Source organism: Dysidea avara, chromosome 5 (assembly GCF_963678975.1).
Source record: "Dysidea avara chromosome 5, odDysAvar1.4, whole genome shotgun sequence".
In the NCBI taxonomy this organism is placed as follows: domain Eukaryota; kingdom Metazoa; phylum Porifera; class Demospongiae; order Dictyoceratida; family Dysideidae; genus Dysidea; species Dysidea avara.
In genome coordinates, this window is record NC_089276.1 from 39,584,073 (window position 1) to 39,599,667 (window position 15,595).

Sequence of the window (15,595 nt, forward strand, 5' to 3'; positions counted from 1 at the left end):
TTAGTTATGATTTATTAAACGAGTGCTTGTAATTTTTTTTCCATATAGTCACTGTACAAATCAATTGTTTTGCACTTCCTGTTGTCTATCGCTATAACTTCACAGCTATTCACCAGATAAGGCTGAAACTTTGACAGCCCATTCGTTTTTCCCTCTGAATAACAAAGAAGTTATAAAAAAGAGGTTTGATAAAAAAGCAAACTAGTCGAGTTTTTGCTCAGCGTGGGTCACATATTATGGACACCCGTAAACTATTATGATCAACTTACACTGTACAGTGATGTTAATATTCCTAGCAGCGCTATTGACAATATTACTAACTGAACATGTATACATTCCAGTGTCTACTCTCATAGCTCCTGTCACCATCAGTCCTACACTTACACTAGTCACATTACCAACACCAGTAGATGACATCACTTCACTACCAGATACTAGTCTCATATTACTTAGACTACTCCCATCACTGTTCTGCCATACAACTGTTGGTGGAGGATAACCTGTAGCTGTACATGTGATTGATCCATCACTTTCTTCAGTGATATTAAACTCTTGTCCTTCCACTGGTACAACAATGTTTGGTGATACTATAAAACACCAAATGATGTACACATCACATTTTAGATAATAAAATAATCCTCACCATTAACAGTCAATACTCCAGAAGTAGTGTCACTAGATACCACATTAGTAGCATTACATGTGTAGGTACCCACATCAGATGACTGTACACTCATTATTGTTAGTGTACTACTGTTAGTAGTGACATTTAAGGATGTCACTGATACAGTATATTTTGTAGTATTAGTCACATCCACTGGAACATCATTAAAGTACCAACTGATGGTAGGAACTGGTTCACCAGTAGCTTGACAAGTGAAGGAAGCTGTGTCTGTCTCATTTTGTGTTTGGTCCATCACTTCAGGACTGATAGCTGGAGGAACTGTAATGTATGAGAATACATAGATACTTGATAAATGACAATTGGTACCCATTCATATAGTAAGATGCCACGTACATGTATCACACCAATGTATGCGACCACATTTTTGAAAACCATTCTGAGTGTATACAGCATTAGTTTTAGAAAAAAAATTGAACAGAAACTACTATGCTTATGATTTGTTTATTGTATGTCATTTAACACATTAAATCCCTAGCTGGTTGGTAAATTTCATATCATTGCAAAAAGAAAATTTCAACAATGTAGTAGCTTCACAATGGGTGCCGTGTTCATCACCAGCTAGGCTTCAAAGTGTAAGGAAAGGATTGAAGGACAGAGACATGAAATATATGTTTCTAATGGCTCTAAGGTACAGGCAAGCAATAAAGTCCATTTCACTGACTCTTATCAAGTATGGTCCTTGCCAAAGCCAGAGTTCACCATTCAAGTTTGGTACATATCTCAGAAAAGGTGTCTCTTAAGAAGGCTCTCTCTTATTTAATTTAAGAAATGATGGTGAGACTTACAATCACTAGTATGTGCATATATATCATTAAAAATTGGTATAAATGGACATATATGAAAGTAATGAAATAGATCTAGGCAACTGTAAAAAGACTGCTATGTACATTTACAAAAATTTTTGATACTAAAGTTGGTAGCTATGGCCTTATTGTCAATAAATCTGCAAATAATGACATCACTAAAAATTAATGCTATGTGTTTATCATATACTACAAGATGAAATTGAATTTTGGAGAACAAACAGCTGCGTGCAGCTGATCACTGTAAAAGATGGCAGTACCTTCAATAGGATAAAAATCCAATACTAGAAAATAAAGGATATGCCAACAAGAAAAGTACAATTCCATTGTGCAGTAGCATTGCAGACTGTAGCTATATATAGACACAATAATATAGTTTACAGTATGTAGGTAAATAAACAGCAGCAAGCACAACCACACAGCAATTATCAGCCTAAGGGCAGCACATTTTGTGTATGTACTGTTTGTTATCTCAGTCACGTTGTATGGGATGTAATTACGGTAATGTTTATAGTTTTTGTCTCAAAGTAAAATAATGCACGGTGATGACAAAACAACAAATTAAAATGAAATAAAACAAACAAAACCACAATTGTTCTAATCAACTAGAATACGGCTTTCCACTAAACACAGCTCAGTGGAGACAGCAGGGAGCTATGTTGACTGTAGGTTTCTGTTCCCATGAATAGCCAGTACAGCAGAACATAATAGTGAAAACAACAAAGCACAGCGTATCCTGAATTAAAAGTGTCTGGTTGTTAGAGGTATTGTGCTTCTGTGACAAAGTCATCTCGCTCCTGGCACTGAAAGGCTCCAGGTTGAGGGCTATGTATTTCACACACAAACTTATTAGCTGAAAACTGTGCCGGCATTAATGTTCTCCACACAATGGCTTTCCAGGCACAATGCAAAACTACTGATAGCTGAGTGCCGGTACATTAATGGTGTGGCAGTGGCATAATGATGTGTAACACAATATTGTACAACATACAGGAGATGTAGTTTATACCATAGAACTGTATGCAGCAATGTATTATTGGCACTGAACACTAGAGATGGAAATAATTCAGCTAGCAAGCCAGGTAAAGGATGAACAGAAGTAAACAAATACACAACAAACAATCATGTTAACATACTCTTAATCTTGTTCATCAGCTCACCTGTAATGTGTCCACTGGCACCTGGCATGGCGACTTGGAACTCGATGTGCCACCTGAACATACTTGTAATCTTGTTGTTTACGCGTAAGGTGGCCTCTGGATTTCCTGCAGTCACTCACGCCTGTTTGCTAATCTTCTCCTTCGCGCAATCTGAAATTAAAGCATGGGTGTGGTACTGGGCGTATATAGAATTACATGTACGTTAAAGTCATCAGCACGAACAGGCGCAACGATTATACAGTTGCGCCTTCGTTCACAGGCGAATTGATCCCCGGTTAGTTTATGTCTCTAGGCCTCATAGTTGTCTCAAACATTAATTAATTAATTTATTATTTATGACGTAATCTTAACTGCATTTCATATTGTTCTTAGTACTTGGTTGTATAATTACTCTTTGAATGTTTTATTAGAGAGTATGAACACTAAAGTTTAGTACTTTATGACATTGAATTCACAAAATTTGAATAATCACTGAATACAAGGGTGGATTATATCTATCTAGCAATTATGAGGGTTTCAGTACCGTGCACAGAAAGAAAGCCGAAGATCCCATGCTCTTATACTACAACTCTTATTGAAAGATAATTACAATATTCAAAATAGTGGTTGACATGATGTGTTTGTTTACCAAAATCCAGATAAAATGCAGCTGTTTGTAATAAAGCAAAGCAAAGCCCTTGCCTTTATTTTGGCCAATTTGCTCTGAGTAATTGGAATACAACCACTACAGCACTTTATTATACTTTTCAAGTTACTAGCAACAGCAAAAAGGTACAATTATTTAAACATTATTTTGAGCACACAACTCTTGGGTGTGGCCACATCACCATGTGTACATAGGTAATAAGCTGAACAACTCCACCTAGTTTTAGCACACTTCCATGAGTAGAGTTGAGTTATGAATTTACAAAAAAATGTGTGAATATCTCCTGAAGTGAGTTACGTACATAAAAGCTGCACTTCTAATAGCAGTAACCAGATTTATATGTATCATCACCATTGTTAATGTACTATTGTTGCTTTAAATAACAGTAACATCCACAGAATTATAATGTAATGTGGAATGTAACTGAACACATGTAACTAATGTTTGCTTCATGGTACAAATATGAAACAATGAAACAAAACTCTCCAAAAAAGCGTGTGGTTTAGATTCGTGGAAAAAAAAAACTGATTGCTTGCTATACCTACTTGACAAACGTGACCTGTTAAGCAAAAAATAGACATTTTTCTTGAACTTCATTTTATACAATTTTGTTGTCAAGAGGGAAAAACCACAAACCATTTTACTCAAATAACATGCCAACAGCGCTAGTTAGGCTTTTGCAAAAAGCCACCCTGTAGAGAGATCAACTACAAACAAATCACCCTGTGAAGAGTTCAGCTACAAAAAGCCACCATACAGAGAGATCAGTTAGAAACAAGTCACTGCAGAGAGTTCAGATGCAAACAGGTCCCCAGTATAGAGTTCAGCTACAAAAATCCACCATGTAGAAAAATCAGCTAGAAACAAGTCATACAGTAGAGAGTTCAGCCACAAACAAGTCACCTTGTGGAAAGTTCAGCTACAAACAAGTAGCGCTGTAGAGAGTTCAACTACAAGCAAGTCACACAGTAGAGAGTTCAGCTACAAAAAGTCACCCTGTAGAGAGCTCAGCTACAAACAAATCACCTTGTAGAGAGTTCAGCCACAAACACATCATCCTGTAGAGAGTTCATCTGCAAGGAAATCACACTGTAGGGAGTGCAAATTGTCCTCTAGAGAGTTCAACTACAAACAAGTCACACTGTAGAGAATTCATCTACAATAAAGTCACTCTGTAGAGAGTTCAGCTACAAAAATATGTGACCAGGCCTGCAAAAATAGGACATGTGGGCACATGATTTTTGCCTACTTGTTTAAACTTTCATCACTCATAACTTTTTGTACCATTATACTATGGCAATGCAATTTTGAGCATCCAGTACAAATTTAATTAGCTTTATGATGCAAGTAAAAAAATACAAATATTCTGTTCCACCACTGAGATATGACCTGTACAGTGATGCGATGTAGTTTGTGCCCACATGCCCTGTTTTTGCAGGCCCGGTCACATATCATCCTGTGGAAAGTTCAGAGCTACAAGCAAGTCACCCAGTAGAGAATTCAGCTACAAACAATTTACCTGTAGAGATTTCAGCTAGAAATAAGTCACTGTGTTGACAGTTCAGCTTCACCCTGTAGGGAGTTCAACTACAAACAAATTCTACTCTAGAGAGTTTAGCAATTCAGTTACAAAAAGTCACCTGTAGAGTTCAACTACAAACAAGTCATCCAGTAAAGAGTTCAGCTACCTAGTAGAGAATTCAGCTACAAACAAGTCACCTGTATAGAGTTCAGCCAAATAGGCAACCCAGTAGAAAGTTCAGCTACAAACAGGTAACCCAGTAGAGAGTTCAGCTACAAACAAGTAGAGAGTACAACTAACTACAAACAAGTCACCCTGCAAAGAGTTCAGTTACAGGCTAGTCATTCAGTAGAGAATTCAGTTATAATCAAGTAACTTGTAGAGAGTTCAGCAACAAACAGGTCTCCAAGTAAGAGAGTTCAGCTACAAACAATTCACCTGTACCAAATTCAGCTACTTTTTAAAACTAAGTTGTGTAGATAGTTACATAGTAATGATTAATTAACTGTCCAAAATTGTACAGTTACATACTGTTGGCATGTTGAGAAAAGTTCATTTATATAAAAATTTATACAACTATAAAAAATGTATCTTTAAATCTTTTACATCTCGTTCTCCTTCCTGTACTGGCCTAGGCCTGCTTTGGAATACACAAATACAAAAAGAAGTGATATTAAATCCAAAACGGCCAAGCTGAAAAAAAAAAAGGGTGAGGCTCCCAAAAAGGCATGGTGAAATGATGTTAAATCCAACCAAGAAAAATCCAACCAAGAAATGGCTGTGATGGTAGGTAAATGGAAAAAAAAGTTGAGAACAATTCGGGTGAATTTGTTGCCGAATCCTAGTGAAGGTACAAATTTGTTGTTATATAGATTTTTGCCATTTACCTACCATCACAGCCATTTCTTGGCCGCTAACTTGGAAATTATATCTTATTTAATTGGGGCCGCACCTTTTTATACAGCTTGGCTGTTTTGGATTATACTTAGCTACGTACAATAGTTTTTGTACTTTGACTGGATCAGCAAAAACCCGACATAATGGTGCATTTTTCAAATTTAATATTAAAATCTACTTAGCTGCGTGCACGCTCTGGTCAAGTTTCAGCCTTGTATGCCAATAACTTTTGGAGTTTCAGCCCTACAAAGTAGCAGCAACAGAAAGATCGATTTGTACAGCAAGTAGTGGGAAAATAAATTACAGGTGCTTACAAAAACGACTGTAATTTACAAATGCAATGCAGTACAGAGTTGTAACTTGCACCATTGTGGTCGTCATGAATAGGAGAGTCCATTACATGGTGAGTTTTTCTCCTACTGCCTTTCTTCACTACATACAGAGACGAAATCAGTGAAGAAAAATTGATTGCGTATGACCGCTTCGACATGACGTAAACAAATGCCCATAACTCATGTATCTTTTATGCTACTGCTAGGTAACAACTATTTTTGAATTCCTCTTGAGTAGGCGAATACGATGGTACCCATGTTTTTATCATTGCACCCTTTCTTCATAAAGCACAAAGTGTTTAAAAAGTTTATAATTTTTTTCATTTATGGAAATATTTTACGCATTGCAATCAATAGCCTATACTGAAAATTTAGGCTTGTGCCATTATGTCAGGTTTTTGCAGATCTGGTCACATATAATAACTCATTATGATTGTAGCTGTTTCATATGTGAGATAATAACAATTGTGTACATTACATCACTTTAGACAGTGAAGACTCTGTTAAATAACAAACCACACACAGTATTCACATACGAAGCAAATTAATACTACAACAAAGTGACTAAGTCAGACAAAAAAAGAGTCTGGGACAGAAATTCTACCATTGCAGGTTTTAGATTCCTGTGATGGGGTGTGACAATCTTCCCTAAAGTGCTGAAAACACGTTCAGACGGTGGACTTGTTGCACACACTGACAGGTATTTTGTAGTCAAGTGAGACAAGCAAGGGTAATTATGGCACTCAATATGTCACCATTCTAATGGGTCATCTTCCAACATCAATGCATGGCCTATCTGTGTAAGATCAAACCTCTTTCACCACTTTGTCCCTTGGTGTCTACGTTTGCTGTTCACTCTCATTGGCACTCCTCAGAAGTCTTGCAAGCTTGGACCTCTGGGCTGATAAATTTTCAATCTGGTAAGTGATTTCGGAATTGTAGTGAGAAATAACAAGAAGAGCAAAACAATTGAATTGTACAGTGCCTCTATGGGAAAAAATTACAGGTGCTCGTTTCATCGATCATAATTATGTCTTGAGGCTACAGAGTTGGGACTTGTGTCATTCTATTCACCATGAACTGGGGTATTCATCAAAGTATAGTTTTTGACCTAAAAACACTGCAAGAAGTTTGTTTAAGCTTACAAAAGACAATGATAAACCACTATGTAACTAAACACATGTAACTCATGTTTACTCCATGGTAGAAGAACGAAACAAAGACATTCTTACTCTCCAATAACAGTTGACATATCCAAGTGTATAGCATGCTGTGGTCAGTAATAGTATGGCTTCTGATATATGACCACAATAACAGTTAAATATCCACACACAAAGTAGCCTGATACTCACATTGTATGGTGACAATCACTCTAACATCAATATCACTGCCAACACCATTTCTAGCTACTTTTGTGAATCTACGTATTTAATAATACATTGTATAGGTGTATATACGTACATACAGCACGTACATAGAATAGGTAGCTTTTTAACTTACACTGTACAGTGATGTTAATATTCCTAGTAGTGCTATTGACAATATTACTAACTGAACATGTATACATTCCAGTGTCTACTCTCATAGCTCCTGTCACCATCAGTCCTACACTTACACTAGTCACATTACCAACACCAGTAGGTGACATCACTTCACTACCAGATACTAGTCTCATATTACTTAGACTACTCCCATCACTGTTCTGCCATACAACTGTTGGTGGAGGATAACCTGTAGCTGTACATGTGATTGATCCATCACTTTCTTCAGTGATATTAAACTCTTGTCCTTCCACTGGTACAACAATGTTTGGTGATACTATAAAACACCAAATGATGTACACATCACATTTTAGATAATAAAATAATCCTCACCATTAACAGTCAGTACTCCAGAACTAGTGCCACTAGATACTACATTAGTAGCATTACATGTGTAGGTACCCACATCAGATGACTGTACACTCATTATTGTTAGTGTACTACTGTTAGTAGTGACATTTAATGATGTCACTGATACAGTATATTTTGTAGTATTAGTCACATCCACTGGAACATCATTAAAGTACCAACTGATAGTAGGAACTGGTTCACCAGTAGCTTGACAAGTGAAGGAAGCCGTGTCTCCCTCGTTTTCTGTTTGGTCCATCACTTCAGGACTGATAGCTGGAGGAACTGTAATGTATGAGAATATATAAATGACAAATGATAAATAAATTATAAATGACAATTGCTACCCACATACTAGGAAGATGCACAGTTTAGGACACTACATGTAATACACCCACGCCTATGTGACTGCATTTTGAAAAAAAAAGCAGTAAATTTAATCTCATAATAATTGAACAGGGGTAGCAACTATGCTTGTAATTTAAATCCTAGCTGGTTTCTGAACTTCATATAAGAAAATGTGAACAGTGTAGTACCATCATCACGCTTCACAATGGCCAGGGAGGGCATATAGAGCACCAGCTAGGCTTCAAAGTGTAAGAAAACGATTGAAGGACACAGACATGAAACTATACGTTCTAATGGCTCTAAACTACAGGCAAACAGTAGAGTCCATTTCACTGACTCTTATCAAACAAGGTCTTTACCAAAGCCAGAGTTCACCTTTCAAGCTTGGCACACATCTCAGAAATGGTGTCTCTTTAGGTGGCTCTCTCTTATTGATTGATGGTGAGACTTACAATCTCTAGTTTAGCGTATAGCTATGCAACGCTGGTGTTGATTGAGGTTTTCTAGTGCATGGTTTGGAATCATTTTGGGAAAATTATAGATGCAGGTGCATACACACATATGATTAAAAATCTGCTTTATAGCAAATAGGCACAACCTTCTATCAGGGAGTACGAATACTTAACTAGAGTACCTAGATTTGAAGCTTATGACCTTGGATTCACAAAACTTGATTAAGTACTGAATACAAGGGCGTGTCATATTGATATACCAATGATGAGAGTTCAAAAGATCCTATGCTCTTATACTAGGCCTCACATGAGAGAAAATTAAAATTTCAAAATGGTATTAGTTGCGAATTGACATGATGTATTAACGCTATGAAGTTAGGATAAAATGCAACCATTTGTAATAAAGTAGAGAACAAAGTTCCTGCTTTTCTTTTGGCTAATTTAAGGAGATGTAAGGGTTCAAAGACATAAAAAGCAGTGAAACAAGGAAGGTTGTCTATACCTGCAGATATACTGGTGGACAATACATCCCTACTCTTCACTCTATAACTATGACTGAATTAGGAATTAAATGTCCACTGGTATATCTGCTTGCTTCACCACTGTTTAGCAAGAGTTCATAATACAAGTAAGGGAGAGAGTATCTAACTGGAAAATATCCAGGAAAATCATTGAGTCAGATAACACATTAATTTGGTGTCTTATGTTGAATTCCACAGTCAACTCAATCACTACATTTTTATGAAGGTCTTCCAACTTTAGGTTCTTCTATTCATAGAATAATGCCTTGACCTTATCAACACTATAGTCTGTTAGCGTTCAACTGAGCCCTCGTCTCTTGTTATTCACTCTTGTTACATAGGCTAGCTGCCCAAACATTTAGTAGCGCTGTGAAGCCATTTAAATACCAGAACTGTTAATCAAAAAGCACTTTGATATGGGCAAGAACAAGTTAGTTATGAGGCTTTGAAAATATCCCATGCATTTAGTATAGGTGATTCAGGTGAACATGTTTGCAGCATGAAAACTTGCTTGTTCTAGTACAAGTATGTTCTTGCCATTGGGAGTGAACTATATTTGGTGGGGGCTCACGTACTGACTATAATAAGCATCAATCAACAGTTCCCTATCACCAGAAGAAGTATTTGATCAAAGGTATAACTTGACTGAGCTTAACACAGTGATTTTGTACCTATATTGGAAGCCTCTCTCCCTTACTTATACTAGATGATCAAAAAATTGAAAATTTTAAATGGGGAATATGATCGCTGGGGGGTAATGTTAACCACAAATCCCTAATTAGACTCTCTGTCATAAATTTTAATTACACGATCCTTCATTTTGAGATGAGTCAAAAAGGGATTTGTGGTTTACATCACCACCCTAGCAATCCCTTCTTGTTTCCTGGCTTTTTTTCAGCAATCCCTATTCCTCATTCATTTTTTTCAATTTTGGTTCATCTAGTTTGTGTACTTTTCAGTCTTCCAGTAATGAACTTGTTTCATTGATACTGATGATTGTTGTTGATAAAGCAATTTACATTAGTGTCTTTATAGCTGTCAAGTTCAGTACAAGCTTTGCTACTATCAGACACACTTGACCGCATTATTAGAGTATTTACATGTCTACACATTCTAATATTGAGCAGCTGTTGTCATATTACATGTGCAGTTGTAGTCTCAGGATGCTTGGTCATCGTTTTTACACATTAGCATTCTCGTGCAGTGATAATGAAAACACACCAGATGCCATATATTGAATTAACTACCTGTGATAAGCAGTTCATGCAGTTTTACTAGAGATATACTTTTCCAAATCTGTTTAAAGGTTGTAACTTACTGGACACATTAGTTTAACAGAGATTCACCAGATTTAAAAGATTATTAGATACTTTATTGTATCAATTATTTAGCTAGTTACATAGGTATAAATTAAGATTATTGACACTCTGATTTGTGAATGCATACATACAATGAATGAGCCAGGCCACTACATAGTTCTTGCCATACTGCAGTACATGATTATTGTCTTGGTCATTGTTGTCTTGGTGTCCTTACTGAAAACACACACAAGATGCTATACTGAGCTAGCTACCAGTCATAAGAACTGCTGGTAATTCAGATGAATATAAGTTTAGCAGTCAATGATTGTCTATCATCCCAGCTAGAGACAGAATAGAAACACTACCCCCATTGGGTAAATCACACTGAAATGTTGTCAGCTATGTGTTATGGTGAGCATGTATGCAATGGCTTCCCACAGACCATATGTTAACATGCTGATTGGTGTGGCAATACCCCGGGCGGTGTGTACTTGGCATATTCGAACAGTGCACACCGCCAGGGTGCAATCACCACTTACCATGTATTTAAAATACACATAACTATATGTGACCAGATCTGCAAAAACCTGACACATTCATGCATTTCTTGAATTCCAAATATTTATAATCTACTTAGCCAAGTGTACCATCTGGCAAAGTTTCAGACTCATATGCAAATACCTTTTGGAGATACAGCCCTACAAAGTAACAACAACAGATTGATTTATACAGCAAGTATAGGGAAAATAAATTACAGGCACTTACTAAAACGAATGGATTGACATATGGAGCTGAAATTTTCACCATTGTGTTCACCATGAATAGGGGAATCATTTACTGGGTAAGTTTGTCCTTTTATCGCCTTTCTTCACTGCATACAAAGGTGAAATTTGTGAAGAAATATTGACTGCGTACAATCGCTTCAACGTGATGTGAACAAATGCTCATAACCTGCGTATCCTTGGGTCTACTGCAATGAAACAACGATTTTCTAACTCCTTTTGAGCAGGCGAATAAAATGATATCCAGGGTTGTATTGTTGCTCATTTCCTTCACTAAGAAAGAGGCGTTCAAAAAAATTTAGAGATTTTTTTCAATAATATGCAAATATTCTACCTCTTGTATTCAATGCTTTATGCTGTAAATTTAAATTTGTGTGTTGGGTTTTCAGAGATCCGGTCACATATAGTACTTTCCTAGCTATACACACCACCCTTCCACTGCACCTAGCTCTATTGCCTACTTCAGCCCTAATAACATTTTCCACAAAGCCTGCACAACCACACCACACAATATCTACCATGTAACATTACATAATTGCTATAAAGTGTACATAACAGCACAAAACACAAATAACATTCATATAGATATCTATACACAGGTACTTTGGGGAAAGGGCAACTGAGGAATTGTTGGAGTAGGGTGTAATAACTTTTGCACAAGCCACCTAGATAAGTGGCACAATACATAAGTGGATTTACAGTTGACCGTGAAGCAAATATTATGTCTTCCAATTAGTACACACACATGAAACTGATCAAATTGTAATGTGCATACAGAGTCTCCTATGAGCTAGGATTTACATTACTAGTACCTTAAATAGCTGTCAAATTCAGTGCAAGGATTGTTATCAGATATACACTTGACGATATTATTAAAGTATTTATGTGACTGCTCTATTAGAGTATTTAATCACAAAGCGAAAAAATCACCTTGCAACAAAGTCTTTTTAGCACAGGTCAAGCTTCCTGGCCTATATTGAGTTTAATAAGGACAGATTTTATTAGCAACAAGCAGAAAATGAAACTCGGAGTGCAACTTTGCATGGCTTTGCATGTGTAATTGCGGTTTGGCAAGAAGCAACGACCCAGTTTGGGCTGAAAATGAAATCAAAAATAGGTCATGGACATGCACAATGATACATTCAGCAAGCTTTGCTACTTTTTATCCCAGGACTCTCCTTGTAAACTTTGTTATGCCTGTGAAAGAATAATAGAGTTGCTTCAGCAATTGATCCAGCATAAGTTATTCCCATGTATCCACCATTTTGGTGCACATATGTAATGCAAGCGCGAGCGAATCAATATTTGAAAGACGTGCAGAAGTATGACATCTAAATATGCTGAAGGCTTAGAGAAGGAAGCAAAGCATCTGTAGAGAGAATCTCATTGATTAACTGATGGGATTGACCTGTTTTCCCAACCTAGTGAGTGAAAGGGAGCTTGGAGTTCCGCCAGCCAGTGAAAGACTGTGTTCTTGTGTCATATCATTTTTGGTAAGGCATGGCAGTTTAAAGCCAGGAAAGGCTAAGAGACATACAATCAATTCGTGATAGAGATGAAATGGAAGTAGAAATTTGCTGTAGCTAAATGTCTGGCAATCTGGGACATGAAATGTTATGCTACAATCAGTAAGTTTCCTTTAGAAGTCTAGCAGCTTTCAGTGCCACCATTTAATTTAAATTTTTTTATGCATTCAAACATTAGACAATGATGAAAAGGTTTCATTTTATACTTGGCTCTTTCAAATTTCAACTACTGAAGGCAATATTCGAACCATGTTATGAACACTTTGTTGTTGTTGTTGTTGTTGTTGTTGTTTTTTTTTTTTTTTTTTTAAATTTACATTTCTTAAACCTCGTTTACACATACAGTATACAGTTACTATGCACCACATCATAACATCATAATAGTTCTCTGAATGTCTTTTAAAACAATTCTCCATCCCCTACAGTCAGAAGCTCTGCTGGGATTAAGTCCCATAAAATTTACTACATTTTGGTTTGAGTCATCACATCTTAGCTTCATTATTGCTCACACAATATTATACCGTTGAAATATATTATAGTAAGGCTACAGATTTAGAGCCTGTCCACTGGCAAAGTGCAGCTTTGTCTCATGTAAGTCGTTTGGACAGCCTTCAATCCCATATTGAGAATATGTGTGGCTTTACATTTCCCTCTTTGACTGACCGTTGCAGTGCCTCTATCTTGGGTTTTACATGTCGTCTCTTGGATGGTGAAGGGCAAGGCAACCTTCAAACTTTCCGCACATCATTTAAGACAACAACACAGAGATTATCTAGTAGATTACACAGTTTTGATCCAGCCAGCCATCTTTGTTTTCAGAGTCCCAGTAATTTTCAAACGTTGGACTACTTTTACCATAGTTGGCAGATACAGTGTGAAAGATATTGTCAAAGTCGATAACTCAAATGGATCTCAGACTTCAAAACCTGATAATTTGGTCAGGATAAGACAGTTTAACCCTTAAACCCGCAGCTGTTTTATAAAATGCAAGCACTGAAAATGCATAATCCAGTAACTGGATTGCATGCATTCCTTGTAAAACTAAATTCCATAATGTAGAAACCGTTAAACAATAAACACCATCTTACTCACTATTAAATATTGGTTTAAATGGTCCCATACTTCGTCACGTTCTTCTGCTTCACTTTGAAAGAGCAAAAGAACAATCCTTCCATCTTCCTTCTTCACATAACAATGTACAAATGGTCATAACTCGGCCGTAATTCATCGTATCGGCTTGTTCTTGGTGTCATGTTGATCCTAATGTGATGGAGATTCAGTTGATATATAGATATCATGCGATTATGTCATTGTTGGACGAGTACAATGATGATACGAAGATGAAAGGACACAAAATCATTCAGCGTGTCATAGTGAATGGTGAGTTCCTTGTTGTATGTTGAAAGTTTACATAGTTAGATAGCTTACTCTTTGCCAATTTATAAAATCTGTTTTTCTTAGCGATCGGACAAATGCTTCATGAGATATGCCTGTTTGTAACCACTTACGTAAATTGGCTAAAGTATTGTGCATTTTTAATTTGCTTTTTAAATTTTTAAAAAAATCAAATTCAGTTTTCTGGATTATGTGGGTTTAAGGGTTAAGAAAAGCAATGTCACAATGTTTCAGGGAAAAGTATAGGAATCAGGAATCATTATTGATTCTTTCAAAGATTTTACTGAATACCCATCAAACCTACTATCATGAGCATCTATGTGGTCTAACTATAAATATTCCAATGCTACAAAAATACTGATTGATGGCACAAGTAACTGTCCCATTTATTATGGAAGCTTGAGTGGTCATGTAAGTGTGGTATACTAAAGACTCTGCTCCCTGGTAATACAGTGTTTGCTGATTGTGGCTTTGACATTGCTGATTCAATGAACATTCCAGGACTCAGCTATCTGCCATGGAAGTGGAAGAAACCAGATGAATAGAAAAAAAAGAGTTGATCATGTTATAGGACTGTACCCCATGCATACTTTGGAGCACCAAATCCATTCACTATTTTGATAGTGCTGAAACGATTATTCAGATATTCGACTCGTTAACATGCTATTCGAATATTCTTTAGCACTGTAGTAAGCTGTGATCAGATGAATAAAGCCAACCTAGAAGCTTGAGATTGTGAACAAAGTGATTGAAAAATTCCATTTTAGAGGAGATAGAAGTAGCTCACTGGCTTTACCTTACTGCCCAACAAAGAATAATCAAATAATTGGTCGTTTTGTTCACAACTATTCAAATAGTAAAATTGCTATTCATTCTAGCACTACTATTTAATAACAAAAGCTGGTGAAGATGTTCCATTATTTGACCGCATCGTGCATCTATGCTGTGCTGTGCTACGGACTTGATTTTTTCACTGTTTGACGTCGCTTTGTCCCGAGAGGTGCCTTTTGGCATACTGCAGTACGTACAATGCATTCTTCATGGACTTACCAGTGTCCTGATTTGTGTCCCATTCATCTTTGCTGACAGCGAAAAGTGTCGATTTGGCGGTAGCACGTGATGGCTTCCCCCTTCATAACAGAAATTGTCCGTATTTTTCATAGTGGCTACTTTGATTGCAGAGGTGCTTTTTGAACAGTTCTTGATTCGTACTGCTGTGTAATGGGTTGAACATAGTCGACAACAAAGCGTAATGGATACTTCACTTTTCAGATGATAATTGATATAACTGGGGCACACGGCGCCATTTCTTTCGCTATGCATGGATTGCAGAAGT

General features: G+C 36.8%; 1 protein-coding gene across 1 annotated transcript; it reads right to left on the reverse strand.

The window, feature by feature from the left end:
* Window positions 1–234: 234 nt before the first annotated feature.
* On the reverse strand, window positions 235–13,984 carry LOC136255275 (peroxidasin homolog). Its single transcript, XM_066048000.1, has 6 exons — window positions 13,957–13,984; window positions 11,204–11,254; window positions 7,920–8,219; window positions 7,546–7,863; window positions 644–943; window positions 235–587 (listed from the first exon to the last, which is right to left on the reverse strand). The coding sequence occupies exons 1-6, from the start codon at window positions 13,982–13,984 to the stop codon at window positions 235–237; spliced, it is 1,350 nt and encodes a 449-aa protein (XP_065904072.1).
* Between the last annotated feature and the right edge of the window lie 1,611 nt (window positions 13,985–15,595).